Source organism: Ursus maritimus, unplaced genomic scaffold (assembly GCF_017311325.1).
Source record: "Ursus maritimus isolate PB19 unplaced genomic scaffold, ASM1731132v1 scaffold_4, whole genome shotgun sequence".
Classification (NCBI taxonomy): Eukaryota; Metazoa; Chordata; class Mammalia; order Carnivora; family Ursidae; genus Ursus; species Ursus maritimus.
Window position 1 is genome coordinate 56,959,837 of NW_024426552.1, and position 22,347 is coordinate 56,982,183.

At 37.3% G+C, this 22,347-nt stretch overlaps 1 protein-coding gene across 1 annotated transcript in view; it reads right to left on the reverse strand.

Annotated features, from left to right (window-relative positions):
• The window catches only part of CFAP44 (cilia and flagella associated protein 44), a 142,974-nt gene that overhangs the window by 49,155 nt on the left and 71,472 nt on the right, over positions 1 to 22,347 (reverse strand). Inside the window, exons 19-23 of the mRNA XM_008706583.2 lie at positions 19,260 to 19,315; positions 18,938 to 19,100; positions 17,321 to 17,451; positions 2,613 to 2,809; positions 1,450 to 1,624 (exon numbers count right to left, since the gene is read on the reverse strand). Of these exons, the coding sequence (XP_008704805.2) occupies positions 1,450 to 1,624; positions 2,613 to 2,809; positions 17,321 to 17,451; positions 18,938 to 19,100; positions 19,260 to 19,315 (722 nt within the window). The remainder of the gene's footprint in view (positions 1 to 1,449; positions 1,625 to 2,612; positions 2,810 to 17,320; positions 17,452 to 18,937; positions 19,101 to 19,259; positions 19,316 to 22,347) is intronic.

Here is a 22,347-nt window from a genome sequence, read left to right on the forward strand (position 1 = left end):
CCTTAAAAAGATAGAAATTGAGCTACCCTATGACCCAGCCATTGCACTACTGGGTATTTACACCAAAGATATAGACATAGTGAAGAGAAGGGCCATATGCACCCCAATGTTCATAGCAGCAATGTCCACAATAGCTAAATCATGGAAGGAGCCGAGATGCCCTTCAACAGATGACTGGATTAAGAAGATGTGGTCCATATAGACAATGGAATATTACTCAGCCATCAAAAAGAATGATTTCACAACATTTGCTGCAACATGGACAGGACTGGAGGAGATAATGCTAAGTGAAATAGGTCAAGCAGAGAAAGACAATTATCACATGGTTTCACTCACTTATGGAACATAAGAAATAGGAAGATCGGTAGGAGAAGAAAGGGAAGAAGAAAGGGGGGGTAAATAGAAGGGGGAATGAACCATGAGAGACTATGGACTCTGGGAAACAAACTTAGGGCTTCAGAGGGGAAGGGGGTGGGGGAATGGAATAGGCCAGTGATGGGTATTCAGGAGGGCACGTATTGCATGGTGCACTGGGTGTTATACGCAAGTAATGAATCATGGAACTTTACATCAAAAACTGGGGATGTACTGTATGGTGACTAACATAATATAATAAAAAATTATTATAAAAAATAGAAAATCACTGGGATAGGGCTAGGCAGAGTTCTTAGACTCAACACCAAAAACAAGATTGATAGAAGGAAATATTGATAAATTGCGTTTAACAAAATTAAAAACGTTCACTCTGCAAAAGACCTATTAAAGAAATGAAAAGACAAGCTACAAACTGAGAGAAAATATTTGAAAACCACATAACCAACAAAGGAGTGGTATCTAGAACATATAAAGAACTCTCAGAACTTAACAGCAAAATAGCAAACAATCTTATCTGAACACAGGCAAAAGACATGAAAAGACATTTCACCAAACATATATGTAGGTGGCAAATAAAACAAATTAAAAAATGTGCTTTTAAATAAAAGTACCTCATACCAGAGTTTTTAAAAGTCAACTTTAGATGATGAGAGGCCTAGAGTTGAAAGCCAAAACTGTAAGATATTAGAACATAAAGAAAAATAACTTGATGTTAGAATAAACAGGAATTTCTTGATCCTTAAAAATCACTGAGTGTATTCACAAAATGGAATTCCTGGGCCCCAAATCCTAAGGATCATAGAAGTTCCACGAAGGTATCATTACTCTAAGAGATCCAGCTGATCTGTCTTCAATACTCTATCTCTGTTTCTATTTCAAAGATATTTTGAAACTCATATTAAAATGAAAAATTTAGGTAAAAAAAAGAGAAAGAAAAAAAGAAAGAAAGAAAAAGGAAGGAAGGAAGGAAGGAAGGAAGGAAGGAAGGAAGGAAGGAAGGAAGGAAGAAAGAAAGAAAGAAAGAAAGAAAGAAAGAAAGAAAGAAAGAAAGAAAGAAAACAAAAACACACTTACAGGTCCTCCCATTCTTTTTTTCGCTGCTGTATCTTAAGTTGGGCCCTTTCAGCTTTTAATATAAGTTTCCTCGTTTTCTCAATTTGATTCTCCACGATAATTTCACTTAGGGTTTTAGGCCGAAATTTCTTCCCTTTCTCTATAATTGATTCTTCTTCCACACTAATGCACCCATCTGTACAGAGAGTCAACATTTTTTTTTCAATCTTCTTGAAACATCAAAATGAAATTCTCAAATATTTTTTTTAAACCTACCATGTTTTAAAAAATAGAATATAATGAATCTGTAAATCACAGTATTTGTTGAATTTAAGTCCATAATAAGTATTTTAATAAGTATTTTAGAATTCCAAAACAAAGAGATCTAAGTCACAGTATTTGCTCTAAAGGACCTTACTGAAAAGTTGGCAAGACAAGACATATATCAAATAATTAGAAAACAAGATAAATAATGCGGGGCCACTAACAGAGAAACTGAGAAGTTGGGTAGGAATATTTGTGATGTGGTGGGGGAAGGGTAAAGTGAGTGAGTCCTAATTGACATGTATAACTTGAGGTGACATATATCAATTGTAGTGGTCTGTGGCCAATTGAAAAACTGGTCAGAAACACACAATCAAATCTATGATTTAAGAATTACATATCTACTGAGGCAATTTCTTACTTTATGTTCAAACTACAGAGAGATATACTTCAGAGATATACTTTGGAAAAAAGTTAAATAATATTATGGGATGGTCATATAGTTATAACTCATAATTTCACCTTCCATATTTCACATATATGGGAATATAGAAAACAGGAGTTTAATGTGGCAACTATTAACTGGAGAAAGCCTAGATTGAAGAATAGTTAGATGTTGGAAGTAAGAAATTAGCAGCATCAAGTACTCTAACCCTCTCAGTCGCATAACCAGGGTGGGTTTTCCTTGGCAGCCTGCAATAAATAGTTGGTGTGGAGCATTTGCTGGAGGAACATGGCTTCCTATTCTCAGCCATACCACACAGCCCTCTCTCTTGATTGTTATTCCAAAGGAATAAGGGAGACAAGAGGTGGAGCTCAAGCCATCAAATAGGGTTTGAAGGTTCTGCCTACAAAAAGACAATTCAGTTTTGAAACCTTAATAAGTAAGGATTTAAAAGCCTTCTTGTTATTTAGGCTACCTGTATCTTTCTGGCTATCCTTTCTTCCAGCTCCCTCTTTTTCAAATCTCTCCATTTTGCTTGTTCTTCTGTCTGACAGACTTGTTCGTTTGGACTTGGAATACTTAGAGGGCTTCACAAGTCTATAGGAGGATATCTTGTGATCACTTTGTATAGCATGAACCACAACAGTATCGCTTTCCAATGACTCACGAAATCTGAAAAAAAAAATAGAACAAGTATTTGTGATAGTCACCATTTTAATCAATTATACCATTTTTAATATTCTGCATGATTAATAAGACCACAACACACTGGGATAGGTACCAGACCAGCCTAAACAACCACGGAACCAGCCTGAGACGCAGGAAGACGCATCTGGATCTCTACAAATGAACATCTCCAGCGCTGAGTATTGAGGTACGAAGCGGGGAGCCGTGAAACCGTGCACAGATATCGGAAGATAAACGGAAGGGGGAGGGAGCCGCCGCGTTGGGGCGCAGGGAAGCGGTGGCTACCTGCACAGGGGAGCGGGTGGACTCACGGACGGCACCCGCGAAACAGCAGACTGAGACCGTGAGCCGGGAGCACGCGCCACCAGGCATCTTGTGGAACTCTGGAATCCCGGTGTGCTCACCGGAAATAGACTGAGACCCGGAGATCCGGGAGCGCACAGGGGCGGCTGGCGGCTGGCGGCATTAGAAACACAAAGGACAGAGACACACCGGCCCTGGAAGTGAGGGCTGGGACGCCGGGTGTGGGGCGCACATCCCGGGACGCTGCAGGGTTGAGCAGCACCAACAGTAATGGAGTTAAAGTGGCCAGAACATCAGTGGAGAACGGTCCGCGATCCCCTCTGTTCTGAGACAGAGGCTGAGATTCAGCCGCTGCTGCTCTGACTCTCAGAAGAGGCACAGCAAACCGCCAGGGAAAGCCGCCAGAGAACAAAAGCCTGGAAGTACCGGCTCACAGCGTGCCCATCCCCATCCCCCCTCGCAGGGAACATGGAGACTCTACCCAAACAGGGTCACCTGAGTATCGGCGCGGCAGGCCCCTCCCCCAGAACACAGAAGGCAGGCTGAAAAATCAAGAAGCCCACATCCCGGGGCACCTGGGTGGCGCAGTCACTGAGAGCCTGTCTTCAGCTTAGAGCGTGATCCCAGTGTTCCAGAAAGGAGTCCCTCATCAGGCTCCTCCGCTGGGGGCCTGCTTCTTCCTCTCCCACTCCCCTGCTTGTGTTCCCTCTTTCGCTGGTTGGCTCTCTGCCACATATAAATAAATAAAATCTTTAAAGAAGAAGCCCACATCCCCAAGATCCCTGTAAAACAAGGGGCACGGCCTGGGACCCAGTCAATAATTTGGGCTCTGGACAACCCCGCAACCTCTCCTCATCAGAATGACAAGAAGGAGAAGCCCCCCCCAGCAAAGAAAAGACAGTGAGTCAGTGGCCTCTGCCACAGAAGTAACGGATATGGATGTAACCAAATTATCAGAAATGGAATTCAGAGTAACGATGGTCAAAATGATGAGTAGAATTGAAAAACTATTAACGAAAAGGTTACTGAGAATATAGAATCCCTAAGGACAGAAATGAGAGCGAATCTGACAGAAATTAAAAATTCTATGAGCCAAATGCAGGCAAAACTAGAGGCTCTGATGGCCAGGGTCACCGAAACAGAGGAATGTATTAGTGAATTGGAGGATGGGTTAACAGAGGTAAAAACGAAAATAGAAGCTGGTCTAAAAAAATGCATGCCCACGAATGTAGGTTATGGGAGATTACTGACACAATGAAACGATCCAATGTCAGAATCATTGGCATCCCCGAGGGGGTGGAGAAAAACAGAGGTCTAGAAGAGATATTTGAACAAATTGTAGCTGAAAACTTCCCTAATCTAGCAAGGGAAACAAACATTCGTGTCCAAGAGGCAGAGAGGACCCCTCCCAAGCTCAACCACGACAAACCTATGCCACGTCACGTCATAGTGCATTTCGCAAATATTAGATCCAAGGATACAGTATTGAAAGCGGCCAGGGCAAAGAAATTTCTCACATACCAAGGCAAAGTCATCAGAATTACATCAGACCTATCTACACAGACCTGGAATGAGAGAAAGGGTTGGGGGGACATTTTTCAAGCTCTTGCAGAGAAAAACATGCAGCCAAGGATCCTTTATCCAGCAAGGCTGTCATTGACAATAGATGGAGAAATAAAGACTTTTCAGAATCGCCAGTCACTAACCAACTTCGTAACCACGAAACCAGCCCTACAGGAGATATTACGGGGGGTTCTATAAAAGTAAAAAGGCCCCAAGAGTGATACAGAACAGAAAGTCACAGCCAATACAAACAAAGACTTTACTGGCAACATGGCAACATTAAAATCATATCTCTCAGTAATCAGTCTTAATGTAAATGGTTTGAACCATCCCATAAAACGCCACAGGGTTGCAGATTGGATAAAAAGAAATGACCCATCCATTTGCTGTCTACAAGAGACTCATTTCGAACCCAAAGATGCATTCAGACTGAGAGTAAGGGGATGGAGTACCATCTTTCACGCAAATGGACCTCAAAAGAAAGCTGGGGTAGCAATTCTCATATCAGATAAATTGGATTTTAAACTACAGACTATAGTTAGAGATGCAGAAGGGCACTATATTATTCTTAAGGGAAGTATTCAACAAGTGGATATGACAATTATAAATATATATGCCCCCAACAGGGGAGCAGCAAGATACACAAGCCAACTCTTAACCAGAATAAAGAGACATATAAATAAAAATACATTAATAGTAGGGGACCTCAACACTCCACTCTCAGAAATAGACAGAACACCCTGGCAAAAACTAAGCAAAGAATCAAAGGCTTTGAATGCCATACTCGACGAGTTGGACCTCATAGATATATATAGAACACTACACCCCAGAACCAAAGAATACTCATTCTATTCTAATGCCCATGGAACATTCTCAAGAATAGACCATGTTCTGGGACACAAAACAGGTCTCAACCGATACCAAAAGATTGAAATTATCCCCTGCATATTCTCAGACCACAACGCTCTGAAATTGGAACTCAACCACAAGGAAAAATTTGGAAGAAACTCAAACACTTGGAGACTAAGAACCATCCTGCTCAGGAATGACTCGATAAACCAGGAAATCAAAAATCAAATTAAACAATTTATGGAGACCAATGAGAATGAAAATACAACAGTCCAAAACCTATGGGATACTGCAAAGGCAGTCCTAAGGGGGAAATACATAGCCATCCAAGCCTCACTCAAAAGAATAGAAAAATCTAAAATGCAGTTTTTATATTCTCACCTCAAGAAGCTGGAACAGCAACAGAGGGACAGGCCTAATCCACGCACGAGGAAGCAGTTGACCAAAATTAGAGCTGAAATCAATCAAGCAGAAACCAGAAGTACAGTAGAGCAGATCAACAGGACTAGAAGCTGGTTCTTTGAGAGAATCAATAAAATTGACAGACCACTGGCAAGACTTATCCAAAAGAAAAGAGAAAGGACCCAGATTATTAAAATTATGAATGAAAAAGGAGAGGTCACGACGAACACCATTGAAATTGGAAGGATTATTAGAAATTTTTATCAACAGCTATATGCCAATAAACTAAGCAATCTGGAAGAGATGGAATCCTTCCTGGAAACCTATAAACTACCAAGATTGAAACCGGAAGAAATTGATTCCTTAAACAGGCCAATTAATTATGAAGAAATTGAGTCAGTGATAAACAACCTTCCAAATAACAAAACTCCAGGCCCGGACGGTTTTCCTGGGGAATTCTACCAAACATTCAAAGAAGAAATAATACCTATTCTCCTAAAGCTATTTCAAAAAATAGAAACAGAAGGAAAGCTACCAAACTCATTCTATGAGGCCAATATTACCTTGATCCCCAAACCAGGCAAAGACCCCCTCAAAAAGGAGAATTACAGACCGATTTCCCTAATGAATATGGACGCCAAAATCCTCAACAAGATACTTGCTAATAGAATCCAACAGTACATTAAAAGGATTATCCATCACGATCAAGTGGGATTCATACCTGGGATGCAAGCGTGGTTCAATATTCGCAAATCAATCAGCGTGATACATCATATCAACAAGAAAAGACTCAGGAACCATATGATCCTCTCAATCGATGCCGAAAAAGCATTTGACAAAATACAGCATCCTTTCCTGATTAAAACCCTTCAGAGTGTAGGAATAGAAGGTACATTTCTCAATCTCATAAAAGCCATCTATGAAAAGCCTACTGCAAATATTATTCTCAATGGGGAAAAGCTGGAAGCCTTTCCCTTAAGATCAGGAACTCGACAAGGATGCCCACTCTCGCCACTATTATTCAACATAGTACTAGAAGTCCTTGCAACAGCAATCAGACGACAAAAAGGGATCAAAGGTATTCAAATTGGCAAAGAAGAAGTCAAAATGTCTCTCTTTGCAGATGACATGATACTCTATATGGAAAACCCAAAAGAAGCCACTCCCAAACTATTAGAAGTTATAGAGCAATTCAGTAACGTGGCGGGATACAAAATCAATGCTCAGAAATCAGTTGCATTTCTATACACGAATAACGAGACCGAAGAAAGAGAAATTAGGGAATCCATCCCATTTACAATAGCACCAAAAACCATACGTTACCTTGGAATTAACTTAACCAGAGACGTAAAGGACCTATATTCTAGAAACTATAAATCACTCTTGAAAGACATTGAGGAAGACATAAAAAGATGGAAAGATATTCCATGCTCATGGATTGGAAGAATTAACATAGTTAAAATGTCCATGCTACCCAGAGCAATCTACACTTTCAATGCTATCCCGATCAAAATACCGAGGACATTTTTCAAAGAACTGGAACAAATAGTCCTTAAATTTGTATGGAAACAGAAAAGGCCCCGAATCTCCAAGGAACTGTTGAAAAGGAAAAACAAAGCTGGGGGCATCACAATGCCGGATTTCGAGCTGTACTACAAAGCTGTGATCACAAAGACAGCATGGTACTGGCACAAAAACAGACACATAGACCAATGGAACAGAATAGAGAGCCCAGAAATGGACCCTCGGCTCTTTGGGCAACTAATATTTGATAAAGCAGGAAAAAACATCCGGTGGGAAAAAGACAGTCTCTTCAATAAATGGTGCTGGGAAAATTGGACAGCTACATGCAAAAGAATGAAACTTGACCACTCTCTCACACCATACACAAAAATAAACTCCAAATGGATGAAAGACCTCGATGTGAGACAGGAATCCATCAAAATTCTAGAGGAGAACATAGGCAGCAACCTCTACGACATCGGCCAAAGCAACCTTTTTCATGACACATCCCCAAAGGCAAGAGAAACAAAAGATAAAATGAATTTATGGGACTTCATCAAGATTAAAAGTTTCTGCACAGCCAAGGAAACAGTCAGAAAAACTAAGAGGCAGCCCACGGAATGGGAGAATATATTTGCAAATGACACTACAGATAAAGGACTGGTATCCAAGATCTACAAAGAACTTCTCAAACTCAATACACGAGAAACAAATAAACAAATCAAAAAATGGGCAGAAGATATGAACAGACACTTTTCCAATGAAGACATACAAATGGCTAACAGACACATGAAAAAATGTTCAAAATCATTAGCCATCAAGGAAATTCAAATCAAAACCACACTGAGATACCACCTTACGCCAGTTAGAATGGCAAAAATAGACAAGGCAAGAAACAACAATTGTTGGAGAGGATGTGGAGAAAGGGGATCCCTCCTACATTGTTGGTGGGAATGCAAGTTGGTACAGCCACTCTGGAAAACAGTGTGGAGGTCCCTTAAAAAGTTAAAAATTGAGCTACCCTATGATCCAGCCATTGCACTACTGGGTGTTTACCCCAAAGATACAGACGTAGTGAAGAGAAGGGCCATATGCACCCCAATGTTCATAGCAGCAATGTCCACAATAGCTAAATCGTGGAAGGAGCCGAGATGCCCTTCAACAGATGACTGGATTAAGAAGTTGTGGTCCATATATACAATGGAATATTACTCAGCTATCAGAAAGAACGAGTTCTCAACATTTGCTACAACATGGACGGCACTGGAGGAGATAATGCTAAGTGAAATAAGTCAAGCAGAGAAAGACAACTATCATATGATTTCTCTCATCTATGGAACATAAGAACTAGGATGATTGGTAGGGGAAGAAAGGGATAAAGAAAGGGGGGGTAATCAGAAGGGGGAATGAAAGATGAAAGACTATGGACTATGAGAAACAAACTGAGGGCCTCAGAGGGGAGGGGGGTGGGGGAATGGGATAGACCGGTGATGGGTAGTAAGGAGGGCACGTATTGCATGGTGCACTGGGTGTTATACGCAAGTAATGAATCATCAAGCCTTACATCGGAAACCGGGGATGTACTGTATGGTGACTAACATAATATAATAAAAAATCATTAAAAAAAAAAAAAGTGAAAACATGAAAAAAAAGAAAGACCACAACACACTATGCTTGTAAATGATATTATATTGTGCTAGATCCAAAATTTGACAATGCATTAACCAATGTGATGTGATAGAAGTTGCATAGGACTCAGTTAAAGAGCAGAATTTTCTTCCTAATGAAAACACTTAGTAACCCATTTTTAATCAGTGTATCAGTGTAATGCCATTGTTTTGCTAATATGCAGAAAAATGAAAAACTTTCAGGCAGACTAATTTGATGGTAAGTGGATCATATCAAAGTCTGACAAAACAATCCACCTATTATCTCATAGGAGAGATACATGTGTGTGTATGTATATACACACACACAGCTCATATATTACCCATTTGCCTCTACAAAAATATTAAACTCAGGGTTATTACCATCTAGTTCACTTTTCTTTTATAGCCCACACGAATTTGTTCTTTATCAATTAATGGTAATCATTGCTATTTTTTGGCCCTGGTACATGATTATTCCCCAAATCTTTTAATTTTAGAATTTAACTTATTTATGTATATAGCAATTGTTCTTAGTTTTCTGCCTTACTATTTTTTAATCTAATCCTTTGAACTCTATTTCTTCTTTTAAAATGGCTTGCTATTTCTAATTTTCCCTTTTCTCTTATAGCATAGTATCTTTCTCATCACTATAAAACTTATTCTCCTTATCTTCTTGCCTGCTAGAGTTTTGTTGTAAATTTTAGTCTTTTCATAAAACACAGAAAACATGAAGGAAAATATGGATAGCTTTGGTCCCATCAAAATTTAAAACTTCTGCATAGTTAGAAAAACATGAACAAAGTTTAAGGCAAATGGCAGAGTACAAGAAAATGTTTCCAATATGTAAAATTTTAAAAAATACTTACAGAAATAGTGAATAAAACTAAGGGGAAAAATAGAACTCAAAGGAAAATGAACAAGGACTCTTTCTCAGAATATTAAATATAAATGAGCTATAAATGTATGAAAAGAAATGCTCAGAAGAATATCAATGAACTACAAACATATGAAAAGAAATGCTTAACTTCACCAATAATCAGAAAAAAGCAAATTATCCAAGCAAGATTTATCATATTTGATCTATTAGATTGGTGGAGATGAAAACACTGGTAGTACCCAGTGGTACAATTTTATTCTCTCCCCCATTCCAATCAGATAGCAAGGTAACTTATTTCCTCCCCTACGTTTAGTGAAGACACAAAGTTGAGGAGGGTGCAGCCTGGACAGGGAGGGAAAGCAGGGAATTAAGGAAGCAAGTACTTGAAGGCAAGAAGATTGGGGAAGAGGTTCCACCTGACAAGGGGGATGATGGGCAAATTGGGTCCTAGAGTGGTGGGTACATATTCCCTGTTCTGACAGCTTCTGGGGAGATACAAGGTCCTAAAGATAGCAACTGCACGTGTGCTCGATCCTCGGAACAGAGGCTCCTGGCCTCACCAAAAACCACCTGCTCCAACGGAGTACAAAAACCATATACTCAAACAAATGAAAGAAGTAGGCAGGCTGAGACAATGAACCTCATTAGTTTAAGATTCATATGTACCATATATATACATTCACAAATATAGTATGCATATTTATTAAAGCCAAACATAGGATATATTATATTGAAGGTTCTTCCTGAGAACTTCTTAGCTACTTTCATCTCTTGGCAGGTAGTCATCTAGATATAATTCCAGATTCAAATATTCAGGTATTACTATCAGGTAACAAGTACCATGAGTCACAGACCAGAGTACCAGAGAGGAAACTGCTGCATAGGAGGAGATCTCTGAAGATCTCTCTTCCAGGCTTCAGGTGATTATTGATCACTGCATGCATGTGATGAGTCTACCTGAAGCTGGGGAAAGAATCACCAGAAGAGAACAGGCAGAATAATCCCCAGGCCTCACACAGGTTGGGATAGATTGTGTTCACACAAGCCACATAATACACAGGACATGGGATAGAGTACTCAGAAGGTTTTTATCTTAGTAGTGAGGAAAAATAAGCTCCAGACTAAAGGCAGCCTTGACTTAATCTGCCTAACACAGATTAAAAGCAAGCCTCAAAAACTCAGACTATTTCCAATGAACTTAACTGACTCCCAAAATAAGACTCAAGAATATTTAAAGGTAACAAAAAAATACCCAGCACCCACAATATGAAATTCATAATGTCTGGCATCCAATCAAAATTTTTCAGGCAGGCAAAGAAACAGAAAAATACAACCCAAAATAAAGAAAAAATTTTCAACTAACAGAAATAGACCCAGAAAACACAGATGATATAACTAGCACACAAGCACATTAAAGCAGTTATTATATTTTATATGTTCAGGAAATAGAGAAAAGCGGGAGCACATTAAAGTGAACAAAATCCTTACTTATGATACTAGGAAATCAATAAATAATGATTAATAAATTCATACAAATACATTATTTAGATGTATGGTTATAACCACTAGAAGAGATATTAAAAGTGGATTCTCTTTAAGATCCATCATATTTATGGATTAAAATACTCAATATTTATTTTTAAAATCTATTATGTCAAAGTTGATCTATAGATTCAGTGTAATTCCAGTCAAAATTTTAACAGATTTTTTGATGAAAATTGACAAGTTGCAAAAGACCTATGCAATACTGAAGATGAAGAACAAAGCCAGAGGATTTACAAGATCAGACATCAAGAATAATTAAAATAGTGTTATACTAGTACAGACAGACAGGCCAATGGAATAGTATGAAGGGTTCAGAAATACATATATATATATGTATATAAATATATATATAAATATATATGCGTATATAATTACATTTACATATATTGTGTATATAATGAATATATACAAACACCTACATATTTACACACACACTTATGTGTGTGTGTGTGTATTGCTACTTTGTTTATGACAAAACTACCACTACAATCTAATGAGAAAAGGATGGTCTTTTCAACAAATGATACTTAGTCAATTCGATATCCATTTAGAAACAAATGACACATGATCTCCATCTTACACCATCCCAAAAAGCCAATACAGATAATGGTAAAACAATAGAGCTTCTAGGGGCACCTAGGTGGCTCAGTGGGTTAAGCATCTGCCTTTGACTCAGGTCGTGATCTCAGGGTCTTGGGATTGAGCCCCCTGTTGGGCTCCCTGCTCAGGAGGGAGCCTGCTTCTCCCTCTCCATCTGCTGCTCCCCCTGCTTGTGTTCTCTCACTCTCTCTCTGTCAAATAAATAAATAAAATCTTTTTTTAAAAAATTGAGCTTCTAGAATAAAACAGAATTATTTCATGAATTGGAAACAGGCGTGGGTTCCTTAACTACAACATAAAAGCATGAACCATAAAAAGAAAAATGATAAAATGAACTTTATTAAAGTTAAAAACTTCTGCTCAAAAAAAGACACCATTAAGAGAATGAAAAGGCAAGCCACAGATTAGAAGATATTTTACATGCATGCGCACGCACACACACACACACACACACACACATTTATATATGTATCACAAATACGTGTGTCATATATCTACAAAAGATTCCTATTTAGAAGATATGAATAACTCTTACAGCCCAATTTTAAAAATGAACAAAGAACTTGAACGCCTAAGAAAAGAAAATACACAAATAACCAATAAGTATAAGAAAAGGGGCTAAAATCACCACTCATCAGGAAAACGCTAATTTAAATCACACTGAGATACTACTATAGAATGGCTAAAATTTAAAGAAATGACAATATCAAGTGATGACAAGCATGAGTGTTATGGGTTGAATTGTATCCACTCAGAAAGATACTTTGAAATCTCCCAGTATCTCAGAGTGTGACCTTATCTGGAAATAGGGTCTTGATAGAGGTAATCAAGTTAAAATGAGATTAGAGTGGTCCTAATCCAATGTTACTGGTGTGCTTATAAAAAGTGGGAACTTGGACATGCAGAGAGAGAGAGATTAAGTGGAAAAAAAAAACACAGAACACCACTTGAAGGCAGAAGATTTGGAATAATGCATCTACAGGAAGGAATACCAAAGATTATTGGCAAAACACCAGAAGCTCAGAGAGTCATGAAGCAGATTCTCCTTCCCAGGTCTCTGAAGAAACTAATAAATAGCATTTTTCACAGAACAAGCAATCCTAAATTTTATACAGAACCACAAAGACCTTTGTTAAGAAAAACAACAGAGCTGGAGATAGAACAATCCCAGATTTCGTGATATGCTACAAAGCTGTAGTAATTAAAACAGTATGGTACTGGCACAAAAACAGACACATAGATCAATGGAACAGAATGGAAAGCCCAGAAATAAACCCATGCTTATAAGGTCAATTAATCTACAACAAAGGAGACAAGAATACACATGGGAAAAAAGAGTCTGTTCAACAAATGGTGTGGGGAAAACTGGACAGTTACATGTAAAAGAATGAAACTAAACCATTTTTTTTTTAAAGATTTTATTTATTTATTTGACGGAGAGAGACACAGCCAGAGAGAGAAGGAAGGCAGGGGGAGTGGGAGAGGAAGAAGCAGGCTCCCAGCGGTGGAGTCTGATGTGGGGCTCGATCCCAGGACTCTGGGATCACACCCTGAGCTGAAGGCAGACACTTAATGACTGAGCCACCCAGGAGCCCCAAAACTAAACCATTTTTTAACACCATACACAAAAATAAACTCAAAATGGATTACAGACCTAAATGTGAGACCTAAAACCATAAAACTCCTAAAAGAAAACTTAGGTAGTAATCTCTTGGATATCACCCTTATATTCTTAGCAACATATTTATGGATAGGTCTCTTCGGGTAAGGGAAACAAAAGCAAAAATAAACTGTTAGGACTACATCAAAATAAAAAGCTTTTGCACAGCAAAGGAAACAATCAACAAAACATAAAGGCAACCCAGTGAATGAGAGAAGACATCTGCACATGATATATCCAACAAGGAGTTAACATCCAAAATATATAAGGAATTTATACAACACCGAAAAACCCCAAAAATCCAGTTTGTAAGTGGGCAAAGGATAGGGGACCTGGCTGACTCAGTTGGTAGAGCATGTGACTCCTGATCTCAGGGTCATGAGTTCAAGACCCAAGTTGGGCATAGAGCTTACTTCAAAAATAAATAAATAAATAAAAGGCAGAGGACCTGAATAGATATTTTCTCAAAGAATACACACAGAATGTCCAATAGACACATGAAAAGATGCTCAACATCACTAATCACTAGGGAAATACAAATCAAAACCACAAAGAAAAATCACCCCATACCTGTCAGAATGGCTAGCATTAATAACAAGTGTTCGTGAGGATGTGGGGGAAAGAAAGGAACCTTCATACACTATTGGTGGGAATATAAATTGGTGTAACCACTGTGGAAAACAGTATGGAAGTTCATCAAAAAATGAACAATAGAAATACCATATGACCCAGTAATTCCAGTACTGGCTATCTACCCAAAGAAAACAAAAACACTAATTTGAAAAGATATATGCACCCCTAGGCTTATTGCAGTTTTATTTATAATAGCCAAGATATGGAAGCAACCCAAAATATTAAAAAAGAAAAAAGAAGATTAACAAACTTTTTTTTTTAAAGATTTTATTTATTTATTTGACAGAGAGAGAGAGACAGCCAGCAAGAGAGGGAACACAGGCAGGGGGAGTGGGAGAGGAATAAGCAGGCTCCCAGTAGAACAGGGAGCCCGATGCGAGCTCAATCCCAGGACTCTGGGATCACACCCTGAGCTGAAGGCAGACGCTTAACGACTGAGCCACCCAGGTGCCCCTAACAAACTTTCAATTACAAAATAAAGAAGTCGTGGAGATGAAAAGTATAGCACAGGGAATATAGACAATAAGATGGTAATAATCTATGTCGACTACACTTATTGTGGTGAGTACTAAGTAATGCATAGAATTGTTGAATCAATAGGTCGTAAATAAATAAAAACATATCTCCCCTCAAAAAAAAAAAAACAAACAAACAAACAACCCAACCCCCAACTCAACCAATACTTTGATTTTGAACTTCCAGCTTCCAGAACTTTTGTCTGTTATTTTAAGCCAACCAGTCTGTTGTATTTTGTTATGGAAGCTTTAGGAAGCTAATACAATGGGGATCAATTAGAATTCTCATACACTGATGGTCATGGTATAAATTGGCTGAACCATTTCTGGAAAACTGTTTGGCAGTGTCTAGTAAAGCCAAACATGCATATAACCCAGCAGTTCCATTCCTGGTTATAAAGCAAACAAATAAGTTCTTATGTCCACCAAAAAACATGCACAGGAATGGTCATAGCAGCATTATTCATCATAGCCAAAAAATAGAAACAACTCAAATATCCATCAACAGTAGAACGAATAAATAAAACATGGTATCAGCATAGAAGACTATTACAAAACAATGAAAAGAATAAAGTACTGTTACCTGCAACAACACAGATAATCTTAGGTAGGATGCTAAGTAAAAGAAGCCAAGTATAAAAGAGTTCATGCTGCAACATTCAATTTGTATGATGAAGTTCACAGATAAAACTAATGGGATAAACATTCATCTCTGGGGAGTTTATATTTACTGGGAGGGGGCCACAAGGGAACTTTTTGGAGTGCTATAACTGTTCTTAATCTGGGTAGTGGATGTATGTGATATATAACTGTAAAAATTTATCAAGCTGTTCAGTTAAAATTTACACATTTTACTGAATGTAAATTACACCACAAAAAGGTAAAAAAAAAAAAAAAAAGCAATTTCCTCATGGGGAGTCCTATTGGTACATAAGAGAGATTGGACAGAAAGAGGTCTTTCATTATAAGTCTTTTGATTCTAGTTTTTTATTTTTTAAAGATATACATGCTCATGTGTTAACTAGATATAAAATAACTTGCCAAAAACAGAAAATTAATGTTTATTACATAATTTGGTTTATAAAAAAATCTGATTTTTAATTAAAAAAATTTTTTGTACTGTTTTTTAAAATTTTAATGCCAATATAATTAATACAGTGTTCTATTAGTTTTAGGTGTACAATGTAAGTGATTTCAACACCCCATACATCATCTGGTGCTCAACACAACAAGTGCACTCCTTAATCCCCATCACGTGTCTCACCCATCCCTCCATCCACCTCCTCTCTGGTAACCATCAGTTCATTCGCTATAGCTGAGTCTATTACCTGGTTTGTCTCTCTCTGTTTTTTCCCTTTGATTATTTGTTTTGTTTCTTAAATTCCACAAGTGAAATCATGGTATTTGTCTTCCTCTGCTTATTTTGCTTGGCATTACTCTCTAGTCCATCCATGTCATTTCAAATGGCAAGATTTCATTCTTTACTGCTGAATATTCCATTGTATACATATACCACATCTTCTTTATCCATTCATCTATCCATGGACACTTGAGCTGCTTCCATAATTTGGCTATTGTAAAAAATGCTGCTATAAACATAGGGGTGCATGTATCCCTCTGAATTAGTGTTTTTGTATTTTTTGGGTAAATATCCAGTAGCATGATTACTGGATCATGAGGTAGTACTATCTTTAACTTTTTGAGGAACAGCCATTCTGCTTTCCACAATGGCTGCATCAGTTTGCATACTCAACAGTGCATGAAGGTTCATTTTTCTCCACATCATCACCAACACTTGTTGTTTCTTGTGTTTTCGATTTTAGCCATTCTGACAGGTATGAGGTAATACCCCATTACACTTTTTATTTGAATTTCCCTGTTGATGAGAGATGTTGAGCATCTTTTCATGTGTCCGTTGGCCATCTGGATGTTGTCTTTGGAGAAATGTCTGTTCATGTCTTCTGCCCATTTTTAAATCATTTTTTGGATGTTGAGTTGAAAAAAAAATTTTTTTTTAAGAGAGAGAGTGCGAGAGAGAGAGCAGGAGGTGAGGAGCAGAGAGAGAAAGAGAGAGAGAATCTCAAGCAGGCTCCATGCCCAGCATGGAGCCCAACACAGGGCTTGATCTCATGACCCTGAGATCATGACCTGAGCTGAAATCAAGAGTCAGATGCTTACCCCGGCGCTCCAAAAAATCTAATTGTTAAATTGCCCAGATTTAAATTTCTCAGAAAGCTCAAGAAGATATCAGTAGCATTGACAAGAGGATTCCTTGAGATTTCAAGAGCTAGTAGGTACTCTAGGACACCTCTTACCAGACTACTTTGATTAAGTCACTGTGAACAACATCATTCATATATATATGTTCTCTTAACTTGCAGGAAATATGGATCTTACCTATTCTGTAGTTTCATGAGGCCAAGTTGATGTTTCTCTTTTTCCCAAGCTAATTCTTTTTCCACTTGTTGAATTTTAAAAGCTGTTTTCCTGCCAATCTCAGCACGAATTTTGGAATCTATATCAAAATCCTGCAAATAAGTAGATTTGTTCATCAAAATGGGTATTTTTATCAATGTACATTATCAATCCTATTTCATACACAGACACAGATTAAGTTTTGTACTCAATTTCATTTTGCATTATAATTCTCTTCCGAATATCACAAACTCTCTCTGTTCTAGAAAAAAGTTACTTACAATTTTATTTCTACAAAATATGGAGAAAAGTTCTCTGAAATAATTAATAATACTGCAAATAAGGTTATATATTAAAAGATTTTCCCACAATAAAACCAATGAATAACAGAATATTTGGAGAGTGTACAGAGTTAAAAAACAAACAAACAAACAAAAAACAACAACAAGAAAACACTTCCACCACCCCAGAGCAACTACTGGCACATAACCAGCTAGGCACAGGACAGATGTTCGTGGCATGCCTTCCCATGTGACCCCACCCAGGAAAGACAGCTAAGTCTTTGGTGTCTTTTTGAGGTTACCAAGTTCTAGCTGGATGTCCTTCACCAAGGGGGCCATTTTTCCCATAAGGATACTTAGGGGATAATTTTATTTTTCCTTTACTCTTAGAAAAATATCAGAGCCCACCTTCAGACTAAATTGTAAGTAGTAATTAATCTTTGCAGGGGTGTTTCTGTTTTAAGTCATGATATATATAAAATGCTTAGCTGCAGAACTCACCTCAGGTGTTCTTTATTTTGAATTATGTTACCCATATTCCATAAATGTCAAGCTTTTTCTTAGTAAAATAGCATAAATATCTGTTAACCATTCTGGGTTGGTCTTTTAACCAATATGAATTATCCATTATTATTTCACCAGAGCATTTTTCATATGGAATTGGCTAGGTGCCTTTAAAATTATAGGTATAGTCAGGATGATAAATTCTGGCTTTTTATTTGATTAGGTTCTTGACAGCAATTCCACTTAGGAGGAAGTACACAATGAAAAGAAAATCACTAGCAGGTAAATGGGGCTTTGTAATAAGTCAGAAAAGAAAAAAAAATTAATACAAAATTAGCTTGAACAATTTGTTGGTTGTCCCCATAGCTTCAACTATACTAAGTCATCTTTTAAAAACTTTGTGGACCTATCAGTTACTGTCTTTTCGATAGATCTGGTGAATTATAGAAATAGAATCACAGAGAATCAAAATATATGTGTACCTACACAATGTTTGGATATCTTGGCTGGGTATAATAAGTTTTGATAGCCAGATTCAAACCTGTATTTATATCTTACTTTGTTTATCCCCCCCACCAAAAAAAAGTGAGGTAGCTAAATCTGGAAGTAAACTTCGTGTTATGTAAGGAGGCTCTTTTGTATCCAAACCAAGTTGGGTGTCAAATTCTACAGTATTTTAGCTGCTGCCAACACACTGGCCAGATAAGGGGAAGCTTAAAGATGATTTTAAGTATTCCTACTTTATCAGCAAAATAGTCTTGATCCAAAAAATTGTGTATGTTAAAAATTAAAGTCAAATTTATTTTAGGCTTACTGTTTGCTTAAACTGCATATGCTTTGGTAATCCTTGATTCATTTCTAGAAGTTTCCAAAATTCATTCCTCAAAGCTTTGAGTTTTTCTCTCTTCCCAGCCTTTATTTCTTCCACTTCTTTCATTAACTTGTCATGTTCTCTTTTTCTTCTAGCATTCTCAATACTGAAAACAGAAATTGAAAAGGATAATGAGATATAGAAACGGCATAAAGAGGAAATGAGGACTCAATAATTTGGAAATTCTTTTGGCTTGGTCAACTTCCAGAAAATGCCATTTTGCAACAGCTCAGGGCTAGTAAGTATTTATCAAAAATTCCCATACCTATAGGCTTTGGGATCTTCAATATCTTCTGGAATCGGCTCTGTTTCAATTCCAAACTGTAGAAAGGGGAGAAATGGTTAACCTTTTAAATTGCATATTTCTCTTAAAATATCTGATATGAAGTAAACTGAGTTTTTTCCCTCTACCAATTTCTAATAATTATAAGTCTGCAAAGTATTTTCACAAGAAATAAACTAGGGAAAACTATGGGGGAAAATTGCAATTGATTAAACTTATTTGTTTCTGCTTTAAAGAAGTAGGTAGAAAAAGTCTTGAAAACTAATGTGTATGCCAAATGTTAATATCACTATAATTCCCCTCCAAAATGTAAATTGTTAATATTATGTGTTATTAACAAAGAATACACACAAAATTTCTAGGTCATTTGTTTTAAAATTCTGTTTTTTAGCTTATCCCCTTTAATATATGCATAATTCTCCCCAAATACTTTACGTGTATACAGGAAAATATTAAAATATATATTTTTTAAATTAAAATTCTTTTATTTGACTAAGGTTGACATACAATATTTTTTTAAAACTTTACGCATTTCATTTGACCTTATTAAAGAAAAGACATACAGTGAGACATGCACAGAATAATATAGTTCCCCTCCTTGAGAAAGAAAGATGAACTCAGAAATATGAATCTTCTTTTAGAAAGGAAATTAGTTTAAGGGAACTATGAAGTAAATCACTTCAAAGCACTTTGTTTATTCAGGTGCTATACTATAAAATTTAAGGAAGGAGAGTTATAATCCAGTGAAAGAAACGGAAGTCTGAGGTTGGTAGCTAATCAGTTCCTGAGTAAAATTGAATTTGTTTGTTCTCTATTCTTTTTCATAACAGATAGGTCCCTGGTTTGTTGTCATTCATTGTGAAGAAATAAGGACTCAGAACTGGAGGGGACTATGCTAAGTGAAATAAGTCAAGCAGAGAAAGACAATTACCTATGGTTTCACTTACATGGGGAACATAAGGAATAGCATGGAGGACACCAGGAGAAGGATGGGAAAAATGAAGGGGGGGAAATCAGAGGGGGAGATGAACCATGAAAGACTATGGCTTCCGGAAACAAACTCAGGGTTTCAGAGGGGAGGGGGTGGAGGGATGGCTTAGCCCAGTAATGGGTATTAAGGAGGGCGCATATTGCATGAAGCACTGGGTGTTATATGCAAACAATGAATCATGGAACGTTACACCAAAAACTAATGATGTACTGTACAGTAACTAATATAGCATAATAGAAAAAGAAATAAGGACTCTCTTTTAACCAAATTATATTATTACAGTACTAGTCTTTATACATATGAAATGTAAATCTACATATTTTTGTGTAAGGTTTAGAGCTTTTTTTTTTTTTAAGGTTTTTAATTAAGTAATCTCTACACCCAACGTGGGGCTCAAACTCACAATCTGGGGATCAAGAGTCGCATGCTCTACTGACTGAACCAGCCAGGTACCCCAAAGTTTAGAACTTCAGCAAAAGTGAAGTCATAAGATTTGACGGGTATAAGAGATATTGATGGCTGATACATTGTAATTACTATTAATCACTTAGGACATAACTTGACTGAATTTTATTTTTTTTATTCTTTTATTGCCCAGAGCCAAGCCCCTGGTTTTCCATTAGCAGTGTGATCTCCAGGATACCCAGCCAACTATCTCTTGGCCTCAGCTGTTTACAATAAATTTGAGTTAAACAGAGTTGCTACCAACTGTGCCAAAATACAGAAAACCAATTGTTCTCAATTTTGGTTGCACCTTAGAATCATGGGGGCTGAGATCGGGGAAGAGGGCAAGATATTTTACAAAATATCTTTTGTATTTTGATACAATACCTTGGCCTTTCAGATATTCTGATTTAATTGCTCCTGGCTGGGGCTCAGGCATCTGTACTTTTAAGGCCTTCCCAGTGGATTCTAAAGTAAGAACCTTAGACCTATGCAGAGCTGAGTACTCCATTCAGTTCTTTCTGATTTTGTCTTCCTAAAAGCAGAGTCCATATCAGTGAAATAAAAAATACTGATGGAATTCATAAATAAAAGGAAGCTATTATACAAATGTGAAATGGATTTCTTCTGTCCAATATAGATCTCCATAGAGAGAGCTGGCACTAGGTAGAAAGAAAAAGATTTACTTGTTCATACACTTTCCACTTCTGTAATTCTTCCTGAGCTGGAGCTCTTTAAACAACAGTCCATTCTCCTAATTTTGCTTGTATTAATAGAAATGAAAATTTACCTGCTCAAATCTGCCCTACCTTTTTTGTATTTTCTTTTAAAGTTGGCTACCTATTAAACGGAATATCAATGTGTTCACAGGAGTTTTAACTATTGTTGTTTTTTTTTTTTAAAGATTTTATTTATTTATTAGAGAGAGAGACAGCCAGCGAGAGAGAGAACACAGGCACGGGGAGTGGGAGAGGAAGAAGCAGGCTCCCAGTGGAGGAGCCTGATGTGGGGCTTGATCCCAGAACTCCAGGATCACGCCCTGAGCCGAAGGCAGATGCTTAACGACTGAGCCACCCAGGTGCCCCAACTATGGTCTTTTAAATACTATTCCTTCTTCGTTTTTTGTTGTTTTTTTTTTTTTTTAGGAGCAATTCTAATGGTTATTAGTGATTTTTTACCAAAGGAACTACTTTGATAATAGAAAATTCAGGTCTTGAGGTAGGGCAAATGGATATAATTTGGGGATCTGAACCCTCAATCTTCATTACAAATCCAATAATACATTCTGCCTAAGAATAGAATAATTTAACTCAATCTTTGGTCATGATCCACGTTGTCATATTCTAATACTAAAGACTAATAGTTTTACAACCCTTTTCAAACACACAAATTATGGTATACTTCCCATATAGGCCCCTTTAATAAGTGAATGAAAAGCAAAATAGATGAAAAGGTTGTAAATTTTGAAAACAAATTTTAATCAAGAAAGTGATATAGAAAAAATGACCCAGTCTTTTTAATTTGGGGAATTCTGTACCTTTAGTGTTATAGGGGAATTCAATAACTTTAATATTTAATAATAGAGGCACCAGAAAGTCAAAATTATTATACTAATAACAAGACTAGACTATAAGG